The 27274-nt window shown below is 42.8% G+C and overlaps 1 protein-coding gene across 1 annotated transcript in view; it reads right to left on the bottom strand.

Annotated features, from left to right (window-relative positions):
• Window positions 1-4533, bottom strand: part of COX10 (cytochrome c oxidase assembly factor heme A:farnesyltransferase COX10) — a 111577-nt gene extending 107044 nt beyond the window's left edge. The window contains 2 exon segments of the mRNA XM_068530915.1: window positions 3940-4071; window positions 4074-4533. Coding sequence (XP_068387016.1) covers window positions 3940-4071; window positions 4074-4533 — 592 coding nt within the window.
• Window positions 4534-27274: the final 22741 nt, after the last annotated feature.

Below are 27274 nucleotides of genomic sequence, written 5' to 3'. Positions count from 1 at the left end.
ACGGTACAGGCGTGGGATTCAAGCCACTTGCCCTGACTTAGGTTAACTCTCTTTCCTCTCCAACCCAAGTCTCATAGAGCCAACGGTTTCCTTCTGAAGCCCGGAATACACATCACCTGCCCAAACCTGTACCTATGACTCGCTGTCTCGTGCCCTGCACTGCACGCGCCACCATTCCAGCCCGTGCATCTTCGCTGACGCTGCTTCCTTGCTGGCACGGTCCTGCCTCCACCCGCTGCCTGTAAAATGTCAAAGTCTCCTTCAACTACTCTATCACTTCACACTCTTTTTGTGTGGCACTTCTTTCTTTCTTTTTTTTTTAAGATTTTTTTTGATGTGGACCATTTTTAAAGTCTTTATTGAATTTGTTACAATATTGCCTCTGTTTTATGTGTTGGCTCTTTGGCTGAGAGGTACGTGGGATCTTAACTCCCTGACCAGGGATGGAACCCGCACCCCCTGCATTGGAAGGCGGAGTCCCAACCACTGGACGGCCAGGGAAGTCCCTTGTGGCACTTCTTAATGCAAATATTTCCATTTGTTTCTGCATCATGTTTTTCAGTTCCTCAGGGGTAGGGACTCTCCTTTCCTCACCTCTGTTACAACAGCTAGCAGAGTGCCTTCCATATAAGAATGAGATGATATCTGATGACTGGGTCACCCACATCGCTCACCTGGACTGTGGGAAGAAGAGCTATCACCACCCCTCAGTAAACACAGCAATTATCTTAGACTGGAGATAAGTCCCTTCTTCACTGGAATCATATTCTCAACCCTCAGGTAAGTATGAAATGCTTATTTTCCACATACATGAATATGTGTTGTCTGTATATGGGTACAGGAAGGAACAGTAGTGTTGAAATCAGGCCACTGATTGAAATTTCTTTTGAATTCAGTCCTCTGATAGTAAAGGTCTGTTATCTATTTATTTGATGCTGTGTGTTTTCCCTTTTTTGCCTTGACATTGTTCTTTGGGATAATACAATTTCAATATTAAAAGATTATGTCGAGAAAACATCAAGTTTTATTGTTCTGGGCCTTAATTTCAAAACAAGTTTTGAGTTCCATTGGTCCAGTGAGAAATGCATGTTCCTGTGAGGAAAAGAACCACTTTGGAAACTATCTCTCAAGATTATGTAGGTTAAAACCAAGATTTTATGGGGGGGTGGGGAGGAAACCAGCTAGGAAACTGTACTTTTAAATGATGAAAACACTTCATTTAGTCAAAACACGTCATATCTCTATGAATCAGTGCCCAGAAATTTAAAGACATTTTGGCCCCATGTAAACAAATGTAGGTTTGAAGATACACATGGCTTATAATAGATGCATTAAAAATCTGGAAACAGGGCTTCCGTGGTGGCGCAGTGGTTGAGAATCTGCCTGCCGATGCAGGGGACACGGGTTCGAGCCCTGGTCTGGGAAGATCCCACATGCCGCGGAGCAACTAGGCCCGTGAGCCACAACCACTGAGCCTGCGCGTCTGGAGCCTGTGCTCCGCAACAAGAGAGGCCGTGACAGTGAGAGGCCCGCGCACCGCGATAAAGAGTGGCCCCCGCTCGCCAGAACTAGAGAAAGCCCTCGCACAGAAACGAAGACCCAGCACAGCCATAAATAAAATATAAAAAAATAAATTAATAAAAAAAAAAAATCTGGAAACATATGGCCATATCCACTATTCACCATCAACACTGGGTCATGATTGTAGGGCTTTTAAAATGAAGTGCACAGGACTTCCCTGGTGGTGCAGTGGCTAAGAATCCACCTGCCAATGCAGGGCACACGGGTTCGAGCCCTGGTCTGGGAAGCTCCCACATGCCATGGAGCAACTAAGCCCATGCACCACAACTACCGAGCCTGAGCTCTAGAGCCCGCGAGACACAACTACTGAGCCCGCGTGCCACAGCTACTGAAGCCCGCGTGCCTAGAGCCTGTGCTCTGCAACAAGAGAAGCCACCGCAATGAGAAGCCCGCGCACCGCAACGAAGAGTAGCCCCCGCTCACTACAACTAGAGAAAGCCTGCGCGCAGCAACGAAGACCCAATGCAGCCAAAAATAAATAAATAAATAAATAAATTTATTAAAAAAAAAAAAAATGAAGTGCACAGATAAGAAGCTGAAAGGTCCTGAAAAGTTTTTAATGGCTATAAAATTCTTTGAAGCTTTAGAAGAACAGTCAGGCATGACCACTAGGTACCTGATACAGTCCCTATTTACCCTTCTGCCACTTTCCCCCCATGCTGCTTCCATATCAAGCTCTTACAGTGGATCTTCCAAGTGGATCATAGCAGGTTGCACAGACCACTTACTAGCAGATCTTTTGGCGATTATGTTCATAGCTTCAGGAAGCTAATAAGCTGTCTGTTAATTCCCCCCATACCTGCATCAAAAAGACGGGTCCAGCAACAAACCATGGGGAATATGCAGCCCACTTACTGAACTGGGGAATTCTAAGTAGTCAGGCGGACTTGTCCTATAGGAAGCTGAAAATACAGAACTGAAAGGCAGAAAAGCAGCCAATCTTGAGGAATGCACATTGGAAAAACCTCCCTACAGAGGTGATAATTCAAGCACTAAGAAAGGATGAGCTCTCTGAGAATGAGTGTCTAGGGTCAGGATCAAACACTCACAGTCAGGGATGGGAGAAGGCAACAAAGAAATTCAAAAAGAACTACAGACCCTTTAAATAAAATGTATCATTATGGAAAATCCCAGTCATATGCAATAGCAGAAGAACACAATGAGCCCCCATCACTGAACCCCCAGCTTCAACAACTACCAAACCTTGGCCAATCTTGTTTCATGTATACACACTCCCACTTCTCACCCTCCTGCCCTCCTTTTGAACCAGAAGAGACCTTTGAGATCATCTAGTTGAATTGCCTCATTTTATAGACCCAGAGGGAGTCCACCTCCAACATGGGCCACCAGCACCACATTCGTCACCCATCAGTTACCATCTTAAACTACGGGGGTGGAGGGGGGCAAAACAGTTCCCAACCTCCAGTTTAATAACTCCATCAGGAGAAATTTCATTCATTCACACGTAATTATTCAGCACCAACAATGCACCCCCGGTACTGTGTCGGGCACTGGGGACACAGAGGTGAACCAGAGAGATACCGTCCCTGCCTGCACAAGGTTCAATCTCCTAGTTCAGAGAAACACGTAATAAACCGGTTATAAATAAACAACTACAGACTGTGCTAACCATCATGAAAGAAACAGGGTGATGCAAGAAAAGAGAGGCGGGGGGCTCTCCTTAGATAGGGTGGTCAGGCCTCTCTGAACAGGTAACATTTGAGCTGAGACCGAGCCAAGGGGCAGGAAAGTGCATCCCACTTTCAACATATAGCTATGACAGGTCCTTGGCGTGGAGGGATTATATCAGGGACCACACTAATGGAGAAAGACAAAGGTCTGGGGGTCAGGGGGTGGTTATGGCCCGCTGTCTGAGGTGGTCATCATCTTTATCATCGCCATCATGACCCTTTATCCTGGAACAAGGCTTCCGGGTTGGGGGTGGGGGAGAAAAGCACTTGCCCGGTCCTTACAAGTGGGACGTACGAGTAACTTACAAATGGCTAGGACCTAAGACTCTAATAAGCCAAGAGGCTCGTGGAGCCCCCAGGTTCTACCCCGTCCTCTCTCCCGCAGCCTCCAGTCTCTGAAAACTGAAAGAAGCACCAGACACCGCGCCCACCGCCCCGGGGGGAGGAGGAGATGGAGACGGTGCGGACCACCGGGGCCCAAGTGCAAGACTAGACCCTAGCTCCGTGGCCTCTTCACGTCAGGCTACTCCAAAAGTCACTTCCCGCACTGGTGCCCCGCCGACCTCGCCAAGGGCTCCCAAGGTTGCAGGCAGGCGGAACCACGGCGTCACACGTGGCAAAGAGAAGAAAATTCCCCCAAAGTGGTGCCCGAGAACGGGAGCAGTACCTGTCAGGACGCGCGAAGAGAGAGTATGCGGGCATGCGGCCATCACGCACGAGTCCGGCGGCCCCCCGGAGTCCCCACGTCCTCTCTCCTCACCGGCTGCTGGGCGCCGCCATCTTCTTTCCCCGCCTCCCGTGAGAGAAGCGGGAGCTTCCGGTTCGTCACTTCCGGCGGGCGGGACGCGGAAGTGGGGGCCTGTGGCCTGAGGGGCATTGACCGGCCGCCGGGCCGGAGCGCGCTGGGCCTAGGGCCTGGGACCTGAGGTACCTTCGCGGAGCGCGGGACGGCGGAGGCTTCCGAGGAAAGGCCGCGCGCGACGGCGGACCCGCGCCTCCCGCCCCGAGGCCGGCATCCCTGGCCGGACCCGAGGGGCCTGGCGCTTGGGTAGGGCCGGCCGCGGGCTGCTCGCGGGCCGCTTGCAGTTACCTCCGGGATCCTTTTGGGCCACCGAGGCGCCGGGAGGAAAGGGTTCTGGGGACGGTGCCCCCAGCTTCCAGCCCCATCAGTTACAGCTTTACCATATTCGCTGTCAGATGCGGGGAGCGATGCACTCGGGCTCCTGGCCCCTGAGCCACGCCGAGGAGTCGTCAGGAGCATCTCGGGACGAGGAAGGTGCGTGCAGAGTTTAAGGTTCCGGGCTCTGGAGTGACCTCTGTATTCCTGGCTCCACCTCCTGGCCTCCTGACCTGTTGAGCAAACGACCTAAGTCCCCTGAACCTCGGTTATGTCGCTGTGCGACGGGGATCATAATAGCATATGTCCCATAAGATGGTTGAGAGAATTAAATGATGTCTCTGCAGTGGGTACCCAGCCAGACTCCTGTCACGGCCAAGAACTGATAAGTTATCATTCGTGTCTGATTAGGAGGGCAGGTTTCAGCGCTCCTCCTTTCGTCTGGTTTTGGTGTTGGAGTTCCGCAGCTAACGGTGCACTGAAGGGAAAAGATTCAGCTTTTGAAAGAGAAGAAATAGGTAACTGGGTTCTAGGAGGGTAATTTCTCTGTCTTCAGTGATAAGGTGGTAGGTGGTCACGTGGGTCATCTCGGCTAGCATTGCCGGGCACGGGGGTTCCGAGAAGAATGAGACCCCCTGACTGTGTGGGAGCTGACAACGGTACCAGTGGGGCGAGAGGGGTTGTCAGTTAGCAAGGTCAGTGTGATGGTGGTGATGTAGAAAGTGCTGCAGAAACCCAGGTGAGGTAGCAGTTCTGTGTGGTTGGTCAGGGAAGGCTTCGGCGATTTAAACTTGGTACTCGGTTGGAGGAGCAGTGGATTTTTCCTGCATACAAGGAAAGGGAAGGATATTCCCTGAAGAGGTAAACAGCATTAAATACTATGTTAAAAGTTTTCAAAAGGCCTTGTAATTTTCCATGTGCTTTTTAGAAACGTTTGGTGTTGACATCCACAGGAAAAGGTAACCTCTTTTGAATAACAAGTTAAGGCTCAAAGAGTTTTATCCGCCCAAAGTCACCTAGCTGCTGAGTTCCAGACCAAAACCAGAACCCCTGATACCTGTTACCACGAGATTTCCACCGTGCCTTACAGCTTTATTCACCCAAGCGTCTTGAAGAGTCACAGCCTCTGTGATTTGTAAAACACAGAGAATTTCAACCTTGGCTGCCTGTCAGCATCACCTGTAGGGCTTTAAAAATTACAGATGCCTGAGCCACCTCCAGACCTATTAAGTTAGAAAGGGTGGGGAATGGATGGAACGGACCTATAATTTTCTTTTTAAAGCATCACAGGTGATTTTGGTACACGGAACTGAGAATTACTAGATTCCAACTTTTTTTTCTTTTTTTGACAACACAGCTATGTCTAAAAGGTTGATTCACATGAGTGTTAATGTTTCATGCACTCCGAAAATATGAATTCTCTAGGAAAATATGAATTCTCTAGGAAAATATGAATTCTCTAGGCTTGTGATAGACAAGAAGTTTAATAGACATGTTCCTCCTTGGCCAACAGATTTTTCTCTTCATTTTCAGTTCTTTCCAGAAATGGGGGCAAAGTCAAGTCCATGAATGAATGCATAAGTTTTTATTTATTGAGAGAAACCAGTCAGTGTCATATGGGAAAAAAGGCCTAAACGATGAATACCTTCTGATGAGATTGGTCAGGAAGTGCATTCATTTGTAATTAAGTTAGCCTATGTCAATAATCCCAAAGCATAGGCCCCGGAAAAGTAATCCCTGGAGATACTTCTGGGAGGAAGAGAATTCCACTGCCCTGTGCAGTGATTTGGCTGCCTGTAGCTGCAAGGGAGGCTGACAAAGCAGAGAGCAGGATTGCAGTGATGAGCTACGGCCAATCACAATCCATCCCCCAGACATCGTGCTGCCTGGAATCAAACCACAGTGATGTTAAACTAAGAAACAAGTAGAGAAGGGATTTTGGTTAAAATCCAAAATGGCAGCTAAAAGGGTGTGCCACGGTTTTGTTGAACCTGTTGTTTTCCAAACATTTTGGAAACAAACCCTTGTGTGAAATACCCTGAAAACTTGGGAAGTGCCAGCCTCTCTCACACACACACACACAGCCAAACATACGAACAAACAATCTGGGGCTTGGACTATGTTTGTGTTGACAGTTCTCACTTATTCTAAGGTGAATCAGACTTCCTGATTTGGAACGATCTTGCTTCATTAGACTTACTTTTCCTGGACAGGTTTCCTTAGAAAATGCCATTTACAAGCTCTGCCCTTCAGTCACTGTAGATGAATAGGACATGTAGAGATGGGCCTCAACAGCCATATAACTGCACCTTTTCATTTTATAGATTTGGAAACTGAGGTCCAGAGAGGTTAAGTAATTTACTGTGAGTGATAGAACTTTGTCTCCAGACACCCAGGCCAGCATTTTTCCATCTCATTATATTGTCTTTCTTGTCCCTCATTCTATCTGTGGCATCTTCACTCATGAAATTATGTAGGACTTCACAACTATATATATTTATTTGACTTTGGATTTTTTAATTTTTACATTTCAAGTAAAATAAATATGTTTCGTAGATTTTTGTAGAATATGTTTTTAATTACCTGCTTATTTTGTTTAATATTGCTTATGACAAGAGATATAAAGAACTAAAAGCATTATTTTTAGCTAAAAGCATAGTTTTAATTAGCCCACAGTTACTGAAAGTTGAGTTGTATCCAATTTTATGTTAATGTGGTCATTAACTACAGTTATCACTTGCATATGTATTTTTAAACGTGATTCTGAATAATCAATGTAAAGCTTTGTACTTTGTCTCTTAAAACTAATGTTATCACGGTTTACCTAGATAATGGCTTAGCACCCAGTTAAAAACCAAGCTGCCCTCAAGTCCCACTTTGTCCTGTAGTGGATTTGCGTCAGAATTTGAAAGCAGAATCTCAGAGTTTCTCCTTGGAGAGTCTGTACGGAATCCAATCTGCATTTTATTCCATCTGATGTGACTTCTGAGTGCATGCTAACTCTCTCAAAGCCTTGATGAATTTACTGCAATAGATACAGACGTAGCTTCCTCTAGGCAAAATCCCAACCTAGTATGCAGGATATAATCAGTTAGCACAGAATTATCCATCTAAAAGCAAAATAGATTTCAAAGCCCAAGGATAGGCAAAGGATCTGAAGAGAGTTTTTCCAAAGAAGATATACAAATGGCCATAAGTACATGAAAAGGTGGTCAACAGCGTTAGCAGTCAGAGAAATAAGACTTAAAATCAAATTGGAACCCTGATGTGCTACTGGTGGGAATGTAAAATGGTGCAGCTGCCTTTGAAAACAGTCTGGCACTTTTTCAAAAAGTTAAATAAGGGGCTGTCATATGACCCAGCAGTTCCACTCCTAGATGGAGAAATGAAGACATACTTACTCAACAATAGAAAGACAGGGTTCTTCCCCTGTTCCCATGATGTTGGGGGTAGGTGGTGACAAGACAGGCCTGGTTTGCTTCTTGCTTGAGGGAGGCCTCCCTCCTGCTGGGAAAGGCCGATGCTCAGGCCCCTTCCAGTGAGCTGGGCTCCCACCGGATGTAGCTCTGCTCGCCAGCGTCAGGGCTCCCACACAAGTGTGTGTGTCCAGAGCCTCAGTGTGATAATAAACTGGCTTTTACCCACGCTTATCCTCCTCTGGAGGCTTAGCAAAGGTGACCACTGCTACAGTAGGCAACTCAGGTGTGGGGAAGCGTGGAGTATTTCAGGACCCTGCCTTTGGCCGTGGCTTCATGGTGGTGATGCTGGGTCAAGTCAGGTCAGGAGACTGATGTTAATTAGGCAATCGAAAGGGTTAAAAAGAACTCTGAGTGTCACAGAGGTAGCAACTTCAGAAGGCAGCTACCACCTCTGTAACTGGATGATGGGAATGAGGCCAGGCTTACTACAGCATGGAAACCGAGAGGAACAGGCACTGCTCTGCTGATGGGCTGATCTCTGCGGGGGACCTGACCAAGCTGGATCTTAAGGTGTTAGAAAAGCTGTACGTGGCCTCAGCCGCTGCTGCTGGGGCGAAGGAGCACTGGAGTGAGGTGCCCAGGGGCCGCAGGCAGACGGGAAGCAGGTGGGAGGAGGGAGCCCTGCCCTCTCCGTCCTGCAGCGTCGCTGGCCCATCTTGGCAGAGCCGAGCGGTGAGAGAGCCTGCAGGAGCGTGGTTTGCAGACTCCCAGCTCCAGCGCCACCAGGCACCGGATACAGGGTAAGTTTGGAGCCAGGACAGATAACTGCTGTGAGTTCTCAGGTGAACAGACGTTCCACTGTACGTGTACAGATTAGGGTTTACAAATCAGCCTCCTATGAGCTTGAATAACCTAAATCAGTTCCTCAGATCTCTTAATAGTTCCTCCAAGGTGACCAGTAAGGATCCTGGTCCAAGGTCACTCCAGTCAGACATTAGCCCTCAGCTGTAACCTCTTCCAGCTCTACACCCCAGAGCTGATTCCATCCAGGAGCTTGGGGACATCATAAGTGGAAAGCGAAGTTCAGGAATGCAGGAAAATGAAACAGCCACAGGGAAATGCACTCGAGCAAATACTGTTCACTGCCGCGGCCTTCCACCTTCGTTAATCAACAGGCCGCGATTTTAAGGGAAGCAGTACCTGCAGCCCAGGAGGTGAGTCACGATGGCCTCCAGTCAAACAGAGGGATCTCAGCCACACTTGCCCAGAGTTCCTGACAGCCGGGGAGGCCATATGACCCAGTTCCGGCTAGAGAGAGAGAAGGAGAAACCTGCAGACAAGGTTGCTAGGAAAAACCTCGTTCACTACCGAAGGTGTGCAAAGGGTGGTGCTCTGGGCCTTTCCCTTCCTTTCATTCTCAGGAAGCAGGGCTGAAAGTGGAATCCCTGGCACTGAGGCAGCCGTCTCGCGATTGTGAAGTGATGAAAAAACATGCCAGGGAAGGCGGAGTAGGAAAAAGAGAGCCCAGGTTCTAGATGAACTTGTTGGGCCACTGCTCCAAGCCTGGAACATCTATCTGCAGACTTACTGCTATAAGCGTACTGTTCTGCTTAAGCTCCTTTCCGGGTTTCCGGTTCGTTGCATCCCTGATGGGACATTCAGGAGTGGGGCCGGGGAGCCGAGTGACCTGCACCAGAGCTTGCCGAGGAAGACCGCATGGAGAAGCAACCCAGATCATGTCAGACCGCTGAAACGCATGCCGTGTCTAACAAAAATAACACAAACTCAACATGGTGGCTGTTTCCAATAGGATATAAGTCCACAACGGTTTAAATAAAACAAATAAAAGATGCAGTTTTGTGCAGACGAGCTTCTTGTCTTGTTTCTTGGCTGTTTACTGTGCACCCAGTTCCTTTGCTGATGTCAAAATGTCCTGCTTCCCCACATCAGGAAAGCATCCCTTTTCTGGTTTCCTCCTCCTTGGAATCTTGAAGCCTCGTGAAGAATATAGTGGAATGCTCCAAGTGTAGCAGGAAACAAATCCTGTTGGCCACTACTGGTTGAGAAAATCATAACCCATAAAGAGCATCCCTAAACACCTAAACACACATTTTTCTATTAGCTACCAGGAACTCTTAAAAATGATTCTTATATATTCTGGTAAATGACCTGTCAGTGTTATAAAACTAGAGAATTCCAAGGTACAAGGAGATTTGCTAAATGCAAATTAATAAGAAGAATCCCAGCAAGGTTATTCTCAGAACAAAAATAATTAGCGAGCTACTAGGAAAGCATAAACATCAGATCTTTTCTAAAATCAGTTATTAGTTCTCATCTATGGATCTTCTTTCTCCCTGCATTTGTACCTTTAAGACAATTGATAGCAGGAAATGAAGATGTTGATTTCTTTTTTGAAATAAGTATCAATGCATATTTGCAAAAATATGCCATTTCTTTAGCATTTACGGTGCATTAAGTGCTTTATCATGACATCATTTACTTTTCTCCAGAACCCAGATGTGTGTCATTCCCATTTTCAGATGAAGAGCTTGAGACCTTAAAAGATTTTAAAAGATTAAATAATTTTTCCAAGTTCACATAGCTAGAAAATAAGTACCACAACTAGAATTTAAACCTGCCTGATTTACAAGGGATGTGTTCTTAATCCTAATACTGGGCCGTCTCCCATATTTTATGTATTATAGAGTCCTCTTTATCTGGCATTTTTTCATACTAGTCTAGAGTTTCACATTTCATCAAACAAGTGAAGTTATTGTAGTCCGGCCTCAAAAAATTACTTGATTTTGCGTTTTCTGAGTTGGGTTCAATTTCCTTTGACCTCAGTTTCTGGGTATATAGAACAGGAATACTAATACCAGGTCCACCACTTCAATTACATTGCACTTTCAGTACTTAATGAGAGTTCATGTCTGGACACCTTCAAATAGTACTCATTCCGGAGACCTACCCAATCAAAACTCTTTGGGGGTGGGCCTGGGAATCCAGAGTTAAGCAAAATGACTTTATTATTTTTAAAAAATCACATAAGCTTTGTGTAAAATGTCGAGAGTACAGAAGAAGAAAGCAAGCATTCCCAGGAGAAAGGGTCCCCAAGGAAGATGGTGATGGTGGTGATGGTGGCCATGATGATGACAACAGCACAGACACCCCCTGTATTCTTAGATTCTTCCTGTGTCCCAGAATTTACGTACCTTGTCTCATCTAATCACATTTCACCTTCGCAACAACCTTACAGCTAACAGACGATTATCCACATTTATAGCTAAAGTAATCGAAGCTCATAGTCTGAGAAATCTGTATGAGGTTCCTAGGGCTGCAGTAACAAAGTACCACAAACTGGGTGGCTTAAGACAACAGGTGTGTAGCATCCCCCAGTTATGGAGCCTGGAAGTCTGAAATCAAGGTATCAGCAGGGCCGTGGTCCCTCGGAAGCCTCTGTGGAGCATCCTTCCTGCCTTTTTCCAGCTTCTGAGAGACCCAGGCATTCAGTTCCCAGGCTGTGTCAGCCAAACTCCAATCTCTGCCTCAGTCTTCACATGGCAAGTCTTCCTTCTGTGTCTGTCTTCACAAGGCATTCTCTGCTCTGTGTGTGTCTCTGTCCAAATTTCTCTCTTTTAAGGACATGAGTCTAATTGGATGAGGGCCCACCCTAAGGACTTCATCTTAATTTGATTACATCTGCAGAGATCCTATTTCCAAAGAAGGTGACATTCCCAGATCCTGGGGTACAGGACTTCAACATGTCTTTCTAGGGGACACAATTCAACCCATAACACTATTCAAGGATACAACGGCTAGTAAACTGCAGGACTGGATTTGAACTTGGGTGATGCTAGAATCTGGCCCCGTGGCCATCAGCCACCACATATCCTGTCTCGGGAAGGCACTCGGGGACATTGTGCTGCAGTGCCTCAAACAGGGGGAGGTGTAATAAGTGGGGAGAAAAATCTTGCAACTGTTCAGTAACTATTTACAAGAGAACAAAACTCTGGGCGAGTCTCTGACATTTCCTCTGCAACAGTTAGATGCCAAATGACTCCACACTGTTCTGAGGGGGAAAAAGTTACGAGCTAAGAACCTTATACCCAGCAATTTCTCTTTCAGTGGGACAGGCGGGCGTTCTCAGGAATGCAAGGGCTCAGAAAATATTCCACGTGTTGAAAAACTATTTGAAGATACATTCCAGTGGTTCAGAGGGTTTGAGATTATACAGACCAGAAAAAAAATCTCAAAAATAATTTAGAAACCAACATAGGGATTGCCAGCTTTTAACTGTGTAAAGGCATTTATAACAAATCAAACTGCCATCTAGTGTTCATATAATGGCTTCATAAAAGATTGATCATTTAATGCCAAAAATATTAAAAGAATATAATCTGATAGCTACTTAAATGGAATAGTTTAGCTTTATGGAAAAAATATTTGTATTTAATATATTTTACCCCAGAGGAGCGAAGAACTTTTTCTGTAGATAAGATCTCACCCATGAATGGGTGTTTGAGAATCAGGAGCTCACAGGAACCTAAAGAAGGACAAGTGAAAATGTGTTCTGGCTAGCATTCAGGATTTATGCCACTGGGGGGAAAATATGATTTGAAACTGACCATAATCATTTCCATCTTCTCAGGAAAGTTTCAGTGGGAAAATCAGTCTTTGCAGTTGCTGCTCCCTTCCACATACAGAGGGTAGAGGGAAGGAGATAACTTATTCCCTCAGCTGACATCTGGGTTTCCACTTAGTCTTTCCAAGTTCTCATGAAAATATCCATGAAAGGACCACTAGTTTAAAATAATGGTTTGCATTCGCACATTTAATTACTTCTCCCTCCCCAATTCTCTATAAAAAGAACATGTCTGCATTTCAAACTGAGGGTTTGCCCATTTGGCTATAATTTCTGAGAATTTCTGCAAATTAGAGTACAGGTGAGGCCAGAGTGAGAAAAGAACCCATCAGTCTACGATTCATGACATGTAAAGGGTGAGACTCATGTATGGAGAAAGAGGAGGGGCCGCCTAGCAAAATTCAACCAGTACCTCCCTCCCCAAACTCAGAGCCAGAGGGGCTGGGAGCCAGGACAAACAGAATCTGGAAGCCAGTGTATCAGGTACAGACACAGAGGCTGCTTGAAGCGTTCAATCACACTTATACTTGGAATGAGTTCCTGGACTAAGTAAAGAAGGGCAGCCGTGAAGCTGGCTTAAAACTGAGGAAGTGGGTGTGAGTTGGGAAATGCTGCCCTGGAGCCTTTGCCCTAGAGCCCTCGCTAAGGGTAAGCTAGAATGACAATCAGGTACTGAGACTTTTGAGGCACCATGGTGAAGTTCTTCCCCCGTATCTGTTCCCTTCCTCACCTGCTAGTCACATGGACCTTCTGTGTGGTATGAAGTAATACTATGGTAAATCAAATCACAATTTCCCTATCACAGTAACTACAGAGATATCAATCCGAAGACACACTGAATAAGAAATTTGCAACCTTTCCTAAGGGACTATATGATGGTAACAAGTCCTCAAATCTAAATGACTTGACACCAACAAAAGGGTTTACTTCTTGCTCACTTAAAGCCTGATGCAAGCTGGGTGACTCGTCAAGGCTGCCATCCTCCAAGCAGTAACACAAAGATCCAGGCTGCTTCTGTGTTGTGGCTCCACCATTCTCAATATGTCCTGTATGGTCACCACCTTATCAAAGAAAGAGACTCGCGTGTACGCATCAAAAATGGCAAATGTCTTTTATACTCCCAGCCCATTGCTCAGAACTAATCAAATGTCCCCAACATAACTGCAATGCAAGGGCATCTGAGAAATGTAGGTAAGCAATGAAACATATGGGTATTACTCTGCCACAGGGACATAAAAGAAGACTTGGATAAAATGAAAGGCATACCATGCTTCTGTATCAGGAGAGAGAATATTGTAGTGATGTTAATTCTCTCCCGTATAATATAGGGCTGTAACATAATCCTGACACAGTACTTAATAAAATAACCCCGAGTTCTTCAGGAAGAATAAATGAGCAAGAATAGCCAAGAAAAGTTAGAAAGTAAAGTAGAATAAGGCAGGGCTCTCCACCAAGGTGATAAATGTATTGTGAAGCTCCAGTTGTTAAAATAATTTGGTGGTACTTGCCCAAGAATAGATAACAAGATCATTGGAACAAAATGACAAGTCTAAGAACAGACCAAAGGGTATATACACATTTAGCATATTTAGATAAGAGCAGCATGCTAAATAAGTATGGAAAAGAATATTTAGCTGAAGCATTTAGCATAGGGGCCACCGAATCAACACTTGGGAGGAATGTTAAGTCTGTACCTCACACTGAACTCCAAAATCTATTTCAGACGGATTGAAAAGTTTAAATGAGTTAACAGAGGGAAATAAAGGCTTGGGAAGGACCGTCTCAGCATGACTTAGGTCAAAGGATCCATAAAGATGCATGCGTTTTTCTTTTAACCTAAAAATTTGAAACTTTTCTCTGTCCCAAACAACAGATCAAGTTAAAAGGCAATCAAAAATGAGGAAATCAACTGCATCACATATGACAGACAAGGGAGTACCACTATTAACATGTGAACAGCTCTAGAGATAAATGATAAATGCACAAAATTATATGAATGAAAAGACATGGGGTTTTTTTGATAAACATAAAAATTTCAATATCATTAGGGTCAAAGTACAAATTCAGAAAAACTGGTATAGTCTTCTACCTACTGAATTGGGAAAGATTAAAAAAAGTGATAATTGGTGCTGTCAGGGTGCAGGGTGACGGGGAGTATACATTTATATCCAGTCGGCCCTCCATATCCACGGGTTCCACATCCGTGGATCCAACCAACTTCGAATTGAAAATATATTTTTTTAAATTCCAGAAAGTTCCTAAAAGCAAAACTTGAATTTGCTACACACCAGCAACTATTTACATAGCATTTACCTTGTATTAGAAGTAATCTAGAGATGATTTAAAGTATATGGTAAGATGTGCATAGGTAAACGGGAGGTTCTGGAATAAGGCCGCGGTGGATACTGACAACTGCACTCTCTCTGGAGGGCAGTTTGTTAAAAGTCTCCAGAAGTTTCTATCTGGGCATTCTACTTCTAGGAATTTATTCTAAGGAAATAATGATACATTTGTAGAATTAATTATTTATTAAAATCGTCATCCAATCTCAGTTTTAGGAGCAAAAGTTTGAAAACAACCTAAATGTTCAGTAATAATTCTTGGTAAATATCCAGTATGTCTTGACTGAATAAATTGTTTTATGTCCACATGCACAGACATTGTAAATATTGTAAAGTTTGTTTATAGGCAATAAAATGTTCATAGGCTATATTTGAATGAACAAAGCAAACTACCTACAGTATGTTCCTATTTTAATTTCGCAGTTTATATATGCCTTAAAAAATTCTAGAAACATTCGTTCAAAATTAACAGCAGTCACCTCTGGTTGATAGAATTAAAGCAATTTAAAATATTCTTTTTCATTCTCTGTATTTAAAAATATATGTATTCTACAATAAGTATGTCTCACTAAATTAAAAAATGGAGAAGGTGGAGGGGAAAAAAAAAAATTGTGAGACTCCCAGAGTGGCCACTGCCAGGATCTGACGTGTGGATCAAAAAAAGAGAATGACTGTTGTGCCCTCATGGCTGCCTGAAAACACATATTTCAGAGTTGGCTGCATACTTTCTGGTAGCTTTGTATTCCAAGGGCTGAGGTTTGCAAACAAGCTAAGCCAAGTACAGCGTGTACCCCATCAGGTGGTTTTGGAGCTCACCAGGGATGAGTAACGCTCGCTCATTTACCTTTGGAGGAATCCGTGCGGGGTGCCGAGGTGTTGACAGAACCTGCGCTGAGAGCAATGTTTATTTATATCTCCTCATCATCATTCACGGCTAAATCGAGGGCTTTCTCTGAATTTGCTCGCAGTCTGCATTTGCAGTTCTCTCCACTGGTGATCCCTGGCTGGGTTTGGCTGGGCTTGAGCAAATGAAGAGGAACTGAGACGGTGAATGGGGCTGAGTGCTGTGATTCACGCGTGCTAGAGGCTCGGTTGCTTACACCATAAGTGTTGGAGATGCTAAGGTTTCCAGACTTCTGCTTTGCACCTTGAGGACTAATTCACATCTGCACTGCTCATGCTAGAAGATGTTTTAAACTGTGTGACTCTGTGTGTGTGTGTAGCCAGTTGGGGTGAGGGGAGCCCTCATAATGTCCCAGTTAGGGGTGAGCCGTTTGTATCCATTGACTGTCTTTATGGAACATGAACACTCCTATAAGCCTCTGTTTATTATGGAAAATCTCAAATATATAAAAAGCAGAGAGTTGACCCTCCCCAAATAGGGGTGCATATAATTGCATCAGCAATCATCAACGCATGGCCAATCTTATTTTCTTTATAATCCCACCACTGTCCTACCCCAACTATTAGACACTGCAAATGCCAGCAGCTATGGAGTTCAAGTTGGAAGTCTTAGAAAGTCTTCTATGTAATTTGTGAATTGTGGGGTGAGAGAGAATAGAGCAAAAGATTAGGGAGCCAGATAGACCTGACCTGAAGCAGGCTTGACCATTACAATTTGCTGCTTGGTTGATCTTAGGCCACTTAAACTTTCTGATCCTCATCTGTGAAATGGGAACATAGTACATAGCTTGTAGGACAACTGCATTAAACCCATGGTGCAGTTAAAGTACCAAGCACCATTCTCTGTATCTAGCAGGTCCTTAATTGTTATTTTATTACTATTTCTACTCCTCTATCTAGAGTAGAAAACCTAAAGTATAGAAAGAGAAAGTCCTTCACAATATCAAAATTTCCAAACAGGCTGATAAATAACCGTTGTCCACTTGCTGAGGTCACTACTTAGGAATGAGTACCTTTTGAGAGTAAAATCTGTAACTGGCCATTGTCATTAGTGTGAGCTGCTGCCTTCTCACTGTAAAGGATAAATACGTACCAATTTTGTCCAAAATTTCACCAACATGGGCATGAACAAATGTTTTTAAATTCCCCCATTAGCTGGCCCCTTGTTTGGGTTCAATGCTAGAGGTGCAAACAAGGTGATTGGCGTGCTTTCATGAGTCAGTGTCGATTAGCTTTTCAGCCTAAGTCATCCTTCTACCAAGGAAACGAAAACAGAGCAGGTCCATTGTGATGGGAAGCTAGGGTGTTAGGGAAATGTGACGTCTGAGGAGCTACTTCTCAGGTGGTTGGACCTACAAAGTGAAACAAGTTGGGGTGAGTCAGGGGAGGCGGGGTGCTGGGAGGACAGGACCTGGAGTAGCTGGGAAAACGTGAGCGCGTGAATCATCTGGATGGTGTGTGCGGAACAGGAAGACAAGTCACTGAACTTGGAACTGGGGAGCACTGTGGACAGACGTCAATAGGCTCTCCAACCTGGTTCAGGTCTGTGTGAACTCAGCAAGGCCTTCCAGCTCAAATCAAGAGCAGTGAGTTTCGGAAAGTCAATTAATTTCTTAACTGCTCTTTCCAATTAATTTCTGACCTGAGACGAGTCACTCTGCCCTAATAAGGATTCTCCTTATCAGCTGGGCTTTGAGAAGTGGGTTTGTCTATCATGTCGGAAGGGTGTGTCTATTAGTAACTGTGCTTTTGCAGTGGACACAGAAGTGGGCAGCTCAGGTCCCACTTCAAGGGAGCTCACAGCCCCTGACTCCAGCACCTTCCAGATCCAACTCAGCTTTTGAGCCGAGACCACATTCTTTCTAGAAGGGCCCCAACCAATGACTGAGCATGAGATGAATCTAGGGCTTGGCCATCTCTGCCCAATGTGGGGCTCTTCCAGGGCTCCCCATTGGATTAGCCTAAACCTCATCAAATCCACATGATAATCTGAGGCTCTCCCTGGGAGAGCATCCTGCCTCCTCCAATAATCTGCCCTGAAGCCTAACTCAGTCCCCGAAGATCCACCTGACATATGTGGTATGGAAATAATTCAGAAATGACAAGGAACAACTATAGCAGGATGATAGCAGACTTAAATCATAGATGCTCAAGTTGCAAAAGTTTATGCCGTACACAAAACAGCCATATTTTTAAAAAAGACTTGGCACTGTGATAGTATTCTTTCATCCTGGAACTAACATTTCAGAGTTTTGGTTACAAGCCTGTATTTCCCTTAGCCAGGAGTTTCGTGACCAGTTAGACAATAACCACATCCCTTCTGAGCCTTCCTTCTGTTCTTTTCTGTCAGGTCCATGACCTTTTAATTTTCCCTTTTTGAAGTGTGCTTTTCTTTTTTTAAATTGAGGTATAATTGATTTACAGTGTTTCAGGTGCACAGCAAAGTAAAGTATGGTTTTCTTTAAGATTTTCAGAAAAAAGTTTTCTGTGTTTTTTTTTTTTAAGTGAAGTCTTACATATTATCAAGACAAGAAAAGTCTCTGTTGAAGTCATCTGGATCCACACATCTTATTCATTATCCAGTTCAACTACTGGTCAACATTTACTTACAGGGGTCCAGTATTGGCTAGGAATTACATTTTGGTTGCTGATAATGGTGTCCCAAATAAGGTGGTGTAGACAAGAGAAAGTGTAAAGAAATCCAAAACGTGATGGCTTTCTATCAACCAGGCTGTGTTAAACTAAAAATCCCAGAATGACCTTTCCTGTGTATCTCCAGGTGGAATGGGTCGCAGAGAGGTTCTCTGGGAGATTTGGAGACAGAAGGGCCATTGCAGCCATTGTGTAGCTCACACATGTTGTCATTACCTGCTGACTCACCTTATCACACACGAGGTGAGCCAGCACCTGGGCCCACAGCTGCTCCATCTTTTCTTGGATCCGCCTTCAGCTTCTCTGACACCTGCACCTGGGCCAGGTGTACCCATTTAGCTCAGTGACAAAGGTGCCCAGTTTCTAAAGGATATTCACACCACTAAGGTCAGAGGCAGTGAGATCTGATGCTGGTTCAGTCTGTCCCCAGGGACTCCGGGTTGTGCTTGTGGGTCCCGCTTGTTCTCTTCCTCCTCATTTCCATCTTCCTCTCTCCACTGCCTGCAGCCTCCAGCATCAGCATCGGGTGCAAGGACAACAGCCTTACAGATTCTGCTTAACCTGCTCCTGCGATTGCCTAAGGTCCAGACTCTGTAACAGAACACACCCATCTAGGGATTCTGCTTCTCTGATGGAACCTTAGCTGATACGCAGAAGTGGACAGCCCAGTGTTGGAATGGAGGACGCACCTTGTCTTTCAGTTCAGCCATCCTTGCCACAAGCGCTTCCATCCTCAGGATCACAAGGTATAGCCACCATACTCTGGTCACTATTTCCTGTTCCTGGCAAAGAGGGGAAGAAGAGAAAGCCCAAAGGGGGTTTTCCTGGAAGCTCCATGTGTAGCCCTAACCTTGGGAACGTGAAGTCCTGACATCTAAACTACCTCTGTGCCTTCAAGGAATATGTGACTGAATAGAGTAGAACATTGAGTGTAGCATGGATTCCATGTAAATTGCAGCTGAAATTCAGTGTCTAACAGTGATGCGGAGGATGACAAATAACTTATGCTGAGCTTCTGGTAAAGGGGAGGGTACGCTTATATGGGGAAAGTTTTCTGGAAGAGGTCACTTTACACCCTGATTTCAAGAAGGTAAAGGATGTGGCATAGTGGAAAGGATAGAGGGAATTATACAAATATGGTGGAGTGAGAGGTGGGAGAAGAAAGTAAAAATAAAACATTTCTGATTTGAAACAGATTATGCATTTGGTGTTAATGACTATGATTTGACTCAGGTACTTTAGATTTCAGGGTATATGTCTGAATCTGTGCACATATGAGATGTGCATTTTTGTGAAAGAGAAACTCAAATAATGTGTATTTTCCTTGTTTTTTCCTCGTAAACCAGAAAGTTTTCTTTGTATAGTAGAGGCTTTTAAGTACAGAAAACATAAGAAAAAAAATCTATATTAGAAAAAAATGTGTCTCAGTTAGGAAACGAACTTGATGACACTTCTCAGGACTTTTCCATGACTGTCCCCTTCAAATTATAACTAGGGTGAATTTGGTACAAATGCTGGAAAGCTGAAGAGAGTTTAGAAAAAGCCAAACAGGAAAATTTTTTTTCATTCATCACTTCCATCCACTGTTTTATAGAGAAGGTAGCTGGAGACCTTTATTTACCATGCCTGCCTTTATTTACTAGGCTGCTGCTTTTAAAATGGGTCAAATGTCCTATTTTGTTTTAATTTTGTCCTATTTTCATTTGAACTCAAACTAATTTGTTCCTTAAAAATGAGACGATGAACACACTGAGCTTAGGTACCTTAAGGTATTTTAAGAATTGACAGAAAAATCAGTACTTAATACAGATTATTATTTTATCAAGAAATTATGAAATATTTGTACTATTAGAAAACTTTGTCCAGAATGTACAACTTCAGTATATATCCATTATTTAGTGTCAGGAAAGTTTGAATTTGCTTAAGAACTACTTAAAGATTGCTGTTGAGAATCATGCCATGAAAAAAAAAATAATCAAACCAAAAACCCCACCTTTTTCAAATGAACCACCTCATTTGCCAAGTTAAGAAATATAGAAATATGCACTTAGTGCTGATTTAAAGCATGATGTTACATGGCATTAGAAATCTCTGTCTCAGAAATAAGTAATGGTACACAACTGGTCAGAAAGTGTAGCAGGTATGATTCTCAGGCCACAGATACAGGGAAGCAAGAAATGTATCTTCTTTGGTGTACTTTATTCCATTTTTTTTCATAACAACTTATCTTCTAATCCAAACTTCTGTTCTACAATGATGGAGGTAACTTAGCCAATTGTGGGTTCATGGCCCTTTTCACTGTGACTTAAAGGAAAAGTTCAACAAGTTTGAGAACTAACAGGATAAATTGAAAAAAATTACTTGAAAAAATATATAAGAAATATTGCTGACACAACTGGACATCCACATGCGAAAAAAATGAATCTAGACACAGACTCTACACCTTTCAGAAAATTAACGCAGAATGGATCGTAGAAATAAATGTAAAATGTACAGCTACACAACTCCTGGAAGATAACATAGGAGAAAATCTAGGGGACCTCGGGTTTGATGATAACTTCTTAGATACAACATCATTTAAAAGCTTCTGCTCTGCAAAAAAGACACTATGAAGAGAATAAAAAGACAAACCACAATCTAGGAGAAAATCTTTGCAAAACACAAATCAGATAAAGGACCAGTATCCAACATGTATAAAGAACTCTCAAAATTGAAAAATCAGAAAACCACCCATTAAAAATGGGTAAGAGATCTGAACGGATACCTTGCCAGAGACGATATATGGATAGCAAATAAGCATGAGAAAAGATGTTCAACTTCATATGTCACAGGGGAAATGTAAATTAAAACAATGAGATGCCACTACACACCTATTAGAATGGCCCCAAATCCAGAACACTGACGATACCAAGTGCTGGTGAGGATGAGGAGCGACAGGAACCCTTATTCTTTGCTACTGGGAATGCAAAATGATAGAGCCACTTTGGAAGACACTTCCAAAGTGGAACTGACGGTTTCTTACAAAACTAAATATATTCTTACCAGATGGTCCAGTGATTGTACCCGCTGGTATTTATACAAATGAGTTGAAAATTCATGTCCACATAAAAACCTGTTCACAGGTGTTTACAGAAGCCTTATTCATAATTGCCAAAACTGGCAGCAACCAGGATGTCCTTTAGTAGGTGAACTGTGGTCCATCCAGACAATGGAATGTTATTCAGTACTAAAAAGAAGTGAGCTATCACCCATGCAAGACATGGAGGAGCCTTAAATGTGTATTACTAAGTGAAGAAACCAGTCTGAAGAGGCGACATACTGTATGATCCCAACTATATGACATTCTCGAAAAGGTAAAACTATGGAGACAATAAAAAGATCAAAGTTGCCAAAGGTTTGGGGAGTACAAGGAAAAAATAATAAGTAGAGAACAGAGGGTTTTTAGGGAAATGAATCTATGATTCTGCAGGTTACCATAATGGTGAACTACATGTCATTATACATTATATTATCAAAATCTGTAGAATGTGTACCACTGAGAGATGGCCCTAATGTAAACTGTAGACTTTAGTTAATGATAATGTATTGATATTGGCTCTTTTTTTTTTTTCTGGCTGCATTGGGTTTTCGTTGCTGCGCGCGTGCTTTCTTTCTCTAATTGCGGCGAGCAGGGACTACTCTTCGTTGTGGTGCACGAGCTTCTCATTACAGTGGCTTCTCTTGTTGTGGAGCACGGGCCCTGGAGTGCGAGGGCTTCAGTGGTTGTGGCACGTGGGCTTAGTTGCTCCGCGGCATGTGGGACCTTCCTCGACCAGGGATCGAACCCGTGTCCCCTGCATTGGTAGGCGGATTCTTAACCACTGCGCCACCAGGGAAGTCCCAATATTGGCTCGTTGATTGTCACAAATGACCACAGTAACTCAGGATGTTAATAATGGTAACTGGGGTAATTAGGAGAAGTATGAAGAGCACCTGTGAACTCTAGTTTCCTCTCAGTTTTTTCTGAAAACATAAAGCTGCTAAAAAAAAAAGCCTATTAATTAAAAATATACCTAATATACCTATTAATTAAAAATATACCTAAGAGTTATAGAAGAGAGATTCTGAAGAGAAAATCGAGAGATCTCATATACACACAAAAATATTTCCAACAGGAAAGAAGGAGCAGTAAAGAGGAGCAATAATGAAAAAATTATGCATGAATTTTTTATGGGAGAAAGATTTACATATTTAAATCAAAGGACAAAATTAATGTTAGGCGAATTTAATAAAAGTAAGCATAGATTATCTGAATTAAAATTCTAATTTCAAGGAATTTAAATATAACGGGAAAAAATTAGGCACATTTTCCCCCCACAAACATAAACACCAAAATAAAAAAAAGCAATTAAAACATAATTCTGCTGGAAAAAATGTAACTCCAGTGTTTTACATCAAGCCAGTATTTTGTATGTGCAAATGTGACAGAGACTTTCTTAGATATATTTGGGGATGCAGAAAATATGCCTCATATATGCCAGTCCTAAAAAAAAAATGACCAAAAATGTCCTGCTCACTAGAAATGAGCCATAGCAGAGAACTGAAGAATAAGGGACTAATGCATAAAAGAACGGTGATGCATAATGAAAGCATAAAAATGGCAACATTTAAGCGATCATTGTTACTAAGTTCAAAAAGCAATGTAAACTTTAAAAAAAACCTAATTCTTGAAAGAGACTACATCATATGTCATGAAGTATTTACAAGTACCAATCAGATTAGAGGACACAAACATTTTAATAAATTCCAAATTATAGGAATTATACAGGCACAAAATGCAGGAATAACACTTTAAAACGTGTTAACACTAGTATAAACACACACACACACAAAACTTTGTGGCCCTTTACAACTTTCCTAAATAACCCAGGGCAAGGAAGAAATCAAAAGAGCAATTTTAGACTATTTACAAAATAATGGTTCCTGAACCAAGATGGCGGAGTAGAAGGACATGCTCTCACTCCCTCTTGTGAGAACACCAGAATCACAACTAGCTGCTGAACAGTCATCAACAGGAAGACACTGGAACTCACCAAAAAAATACCCCACATCCAAAGACAAAGGAGAAGCCACAATGAGACGGTAGGAGGGGCACAATCACAATAAAATCAAATCCCATAACTGCTGGGTGGGTGACTCACAAACTGGAGAACACTTATACCACAGAAGTCCACCCACTGGAGTGAAGGTTCTGAGCCCCACATCAGGCTTCCGAACCTGGGGGTCTGGCAACGGGAGGAGGAATTCCTAGAGAATCAGAATCTGAAGGCTAGTGGGATTTGATTGCAGGACTTCGACAGGACTGGGGGAAACAGAGACTCCACTCTTGGAGGGCACACACAAAGTAGTGTGCGCATCAGGACCCAGGGGAAGGAGCAGTGACCCCAGGGAGACTGAACCAGACCTACCTGCTAGTGTTGGAGGGTCTCCTACAGAGGTGGGGGGCGGCTATGGCTCACTGTGATGACAAGGACACTGGCAGCAGAAGTTCTGGGAAGTACTCCTTGGCGCGAGCCCTCTCAGAATCCGCCATTAGCCCCACCAAAGAGCCCAGGTAGGCTCCAGTGTTGGGTTGCTTCAGGCCAAACAACCAACAGAGAGGGAACCCAGCCCCACCCATCAGCAGTCAAGCGGATTAAAGTTTTACTGAGCTCTGCCCACCAGAGCAACACCCAGCTCTACCCACCACCAGTCCCTCCCATCAGGAAACTTGCACAAGCCTCTTAGATAGCCTCATCCACCAAAGGGCAGACAGCAGAAGCCAGAAGAACTACAATCCTGCAGCCTGTGGAACAAAAACCACATTCACAGAAGGATAGACAAGGTGAAAAGGCAGAGGGCTATGTAGCAGATGAAGGAACAAGATAAAACCCCAGAAAAACAACTAAATGAAGTGGAGATAGGCAACCTTCCAGAAAAATAATTCAGAATAATGATGGTGAACATGATCCAGGACCTTGGAAAAAGAATGGAGGCAAAGATCGAGAAGATGCAAGAAATGTTTAACAAAGACCTAGAAGAATTAAAGAACAAACAAACAGAGATGAACAATATAATAACTGAAATGAAAACTACACTAGAAGGAATCAATAGCAGAATAACTGAGGCAGAAGAACGGATAAGTGACCTGGAAGACAGAATGGTGGAATTCACTGCTGCAGAACAGAATAAAGAAAAAAGAATGTAAAGAAATGAAGACAGCCTAAGAGACCTCTGGGACAACATTAAACGCAACAAAAATCGCATTATAGGGGTCCCAGAAGGAGAAGAGAGAGAGAAAGGACCCGAGAAAATATTTGAAGAGATTATAGTCGAAAACTTCCCTAACATGGGAAAGGAAATAGCCACCCAGTTCAGGAAGCACAGAGAGTCCCATACAGTATAAACCCAAGGAGAAACACGCCAAGACACATAGTAATCAAATTGGCAAAAATTAAAGGCAAAGAAAAATTATTGAAAGCAGCAAGGGAAAAACAACAAATAACATACAAGGGAACTCCAATAAGGTTAACAGCTGATTTCTCAGCAGAAACTCTACAAGCCAGAAGGGAGTGGCATGATACACTTAAAGTGACGAAAGGGAAGAACCTACAACCAAGATTACTCTACCCAGCAAGGATCTCATTCAGATTTGATGGAGAAATCAAAAGCTTTACAGACAAGCAAAAGCTAAGAGAATTCAGCACCACCAAACCAGCTCTACCACAAGTGCTAAAGGAACTTCTCTAAGTGGGAAACACAAGAGAAGAAAAGGACCTACAAAAACAAACCCAAAACAATTAATAAAATGGCAATAGGAACATACATATTGATAATTACCTTAAACGTGAATGGATTAAATGCTCCAACCAAAAGACACAGGCTCACTGAATGTATACAAAAACAACACCCATATATATGCTGTCTACAAGAGACCCACTTCAGACCTAGGGACACATTCAGACTGAAAGTGAGGGGATGGAAAAAGATATTCCATGCAAATGGAAATCAAAAGAAAGCTGGAGTAGCAATACTCATACCAGATAAAATAGACTTTAAAATAAAGAATGTTACAAGAGACAAGGAAGGACACAACGTAATGATCAAGGGATCAATCCAAGAAGAAGATATAACAATTATAAATATATATGCACCCAACATAGGACCACCTCAATACATAAGGCAACTGCTAACAGCTATGAAAGAGGAAATCGACAGTAACACAATAATAGTCGGGGACTTTAACACCTCAGTTACACCAATGGACAGATCATCCAAAGTGAAAATAAATAAGGAATCATAAGCTTTAAATGACACAATAGACCAGATAGATTTAATTGATATTTATAGGACATTCCATCCAAAAACAGCAGATTACACTTTCTTCTCAAGTGCACATGGAACATTCTCCAGGATAGATCACATCTTGGGTCACAAATCAAGCCTCAGTAAATTTAAGAAAATTGAAATCATATCAAGCATCTTTTCTGACCACAATGCTATGAGATTAGAAATAAATTACAGGGAAAAAAACATAAAAAACACAAACACATGGAGGCTAAACAACACATTACTAAATAACCAAGAGATCACTGAAGAAATCAAAGAGGAAATCAAAAAATACCTAGAGACAAATGACAATGAAAACACGATGATCCAAAACCTACAGGATGCAGCAAAAGCAGTTCTAAGTGGGAAGTTTATAGCTATACAAGCCTACCTCAAGAAACAAGAAAAATATCAAATAAACAATCTAACTTTACACCTAAAGGAACTACAGAAAGAAGAACAAACAAAACCCAAAGTTAGCAGAAGGAAAGAAATCATAAGGATCAGAGCAGAAATAAATGAAATAGAAAAAAGAAAACAATAGCAAAGATCAATAAAACTAAAAGCTGGTTCTTTGAGAAGATAAACAAAATTGATAAACCATTAGCCAGACTCACCAAGAAAAAGAGGGAGAGGACTCAAATCAATAAAATTAGAAATGAAAAAGGAGAAGTTAAAACAGACACCGCAGAAATACAAAGCATCCTAAGAGACTACTACAAGCAACTCTATGCCAATAAAATGGACAACCTGGAAGAAATGGACAAATTCTTAGAACGGTATAACCTTCCAAGACTGAACCAGGAAGAAATAGAAAGTATGAACAGACCAGTCACAAGTAATGAAATTGAAACTGTGATTAAAAATCTTCCAACAAACAGAAGTCCAGGAACAGATGGCTTCACAGGTGAATTCTATCAAACATTTAGAGAAGAGCTAACCCCCATCCTTCTAAAACTCTTCCAAAAAATTGCAGAGGAAGGAACACTCCCAAACTCATTGTATGAGGCCACCATCACCCTGATACCAAAACCAGACAAAGATGTCACAAAAAAAGAAAATCACAGACCAATATCACTGATGAATATAGATGCAAAAATCCTCAACAAAATACTAGCAAACAGAATCCAACAACACATTAAAAGAATCATACACCATGATCAAGTGGGATTTATCCCAAGGATGCAAGGATTCTTCAATATATGCAAATCAATCAATGTGATACACCATATTAACAAGTTGAAGAAAAAAACCCATATGATCATCTCAATAGATGCAGGAAAAACTTTCAACAAAATTCAACACCCATTTATCATAAAAACTCTCCAGAAAGTGGGCATAGAGGGAACTTACCTCAATATAATGAAGGCCATATACGACAAACCCACAGCAAACATCATTCTCAATGGTGAAAAACTGAAAGCATTTCCTCTAAGATCAGGAACAAGACAAGGATGTCCACTCTCGCCACTATTATTCAACATAGTTTTGGAAGTCCTAGCCACGGCAATCAGAGAAGAAAAAGAAAAAAAGGAATACAAATTGGAAAAGAAGAAGTAAAACTGTCACTGTTTGCAGAT

The sequence above is a fragment of the Eschrichtius robustus genome, chromosome 20 (genome assembly GCF_028021215.1).
Source record: "Eschrichtius robustus isolate mEscRob2 chromosome 20, mEscRob2.pri, whole genome shotgun sequence".
Classification (NCBI taxonomy): Eukaryota; Metazoa; Chordata; class Mammalia; order Artiodactyla; family Eschrichtiidae; genus Eschrichtius; species Eschrichtius robustus.
Note: the sequence above shows the minus strand (reverse complement) of the source record. Positions and strands in the feature narration are given on the sequence as shown.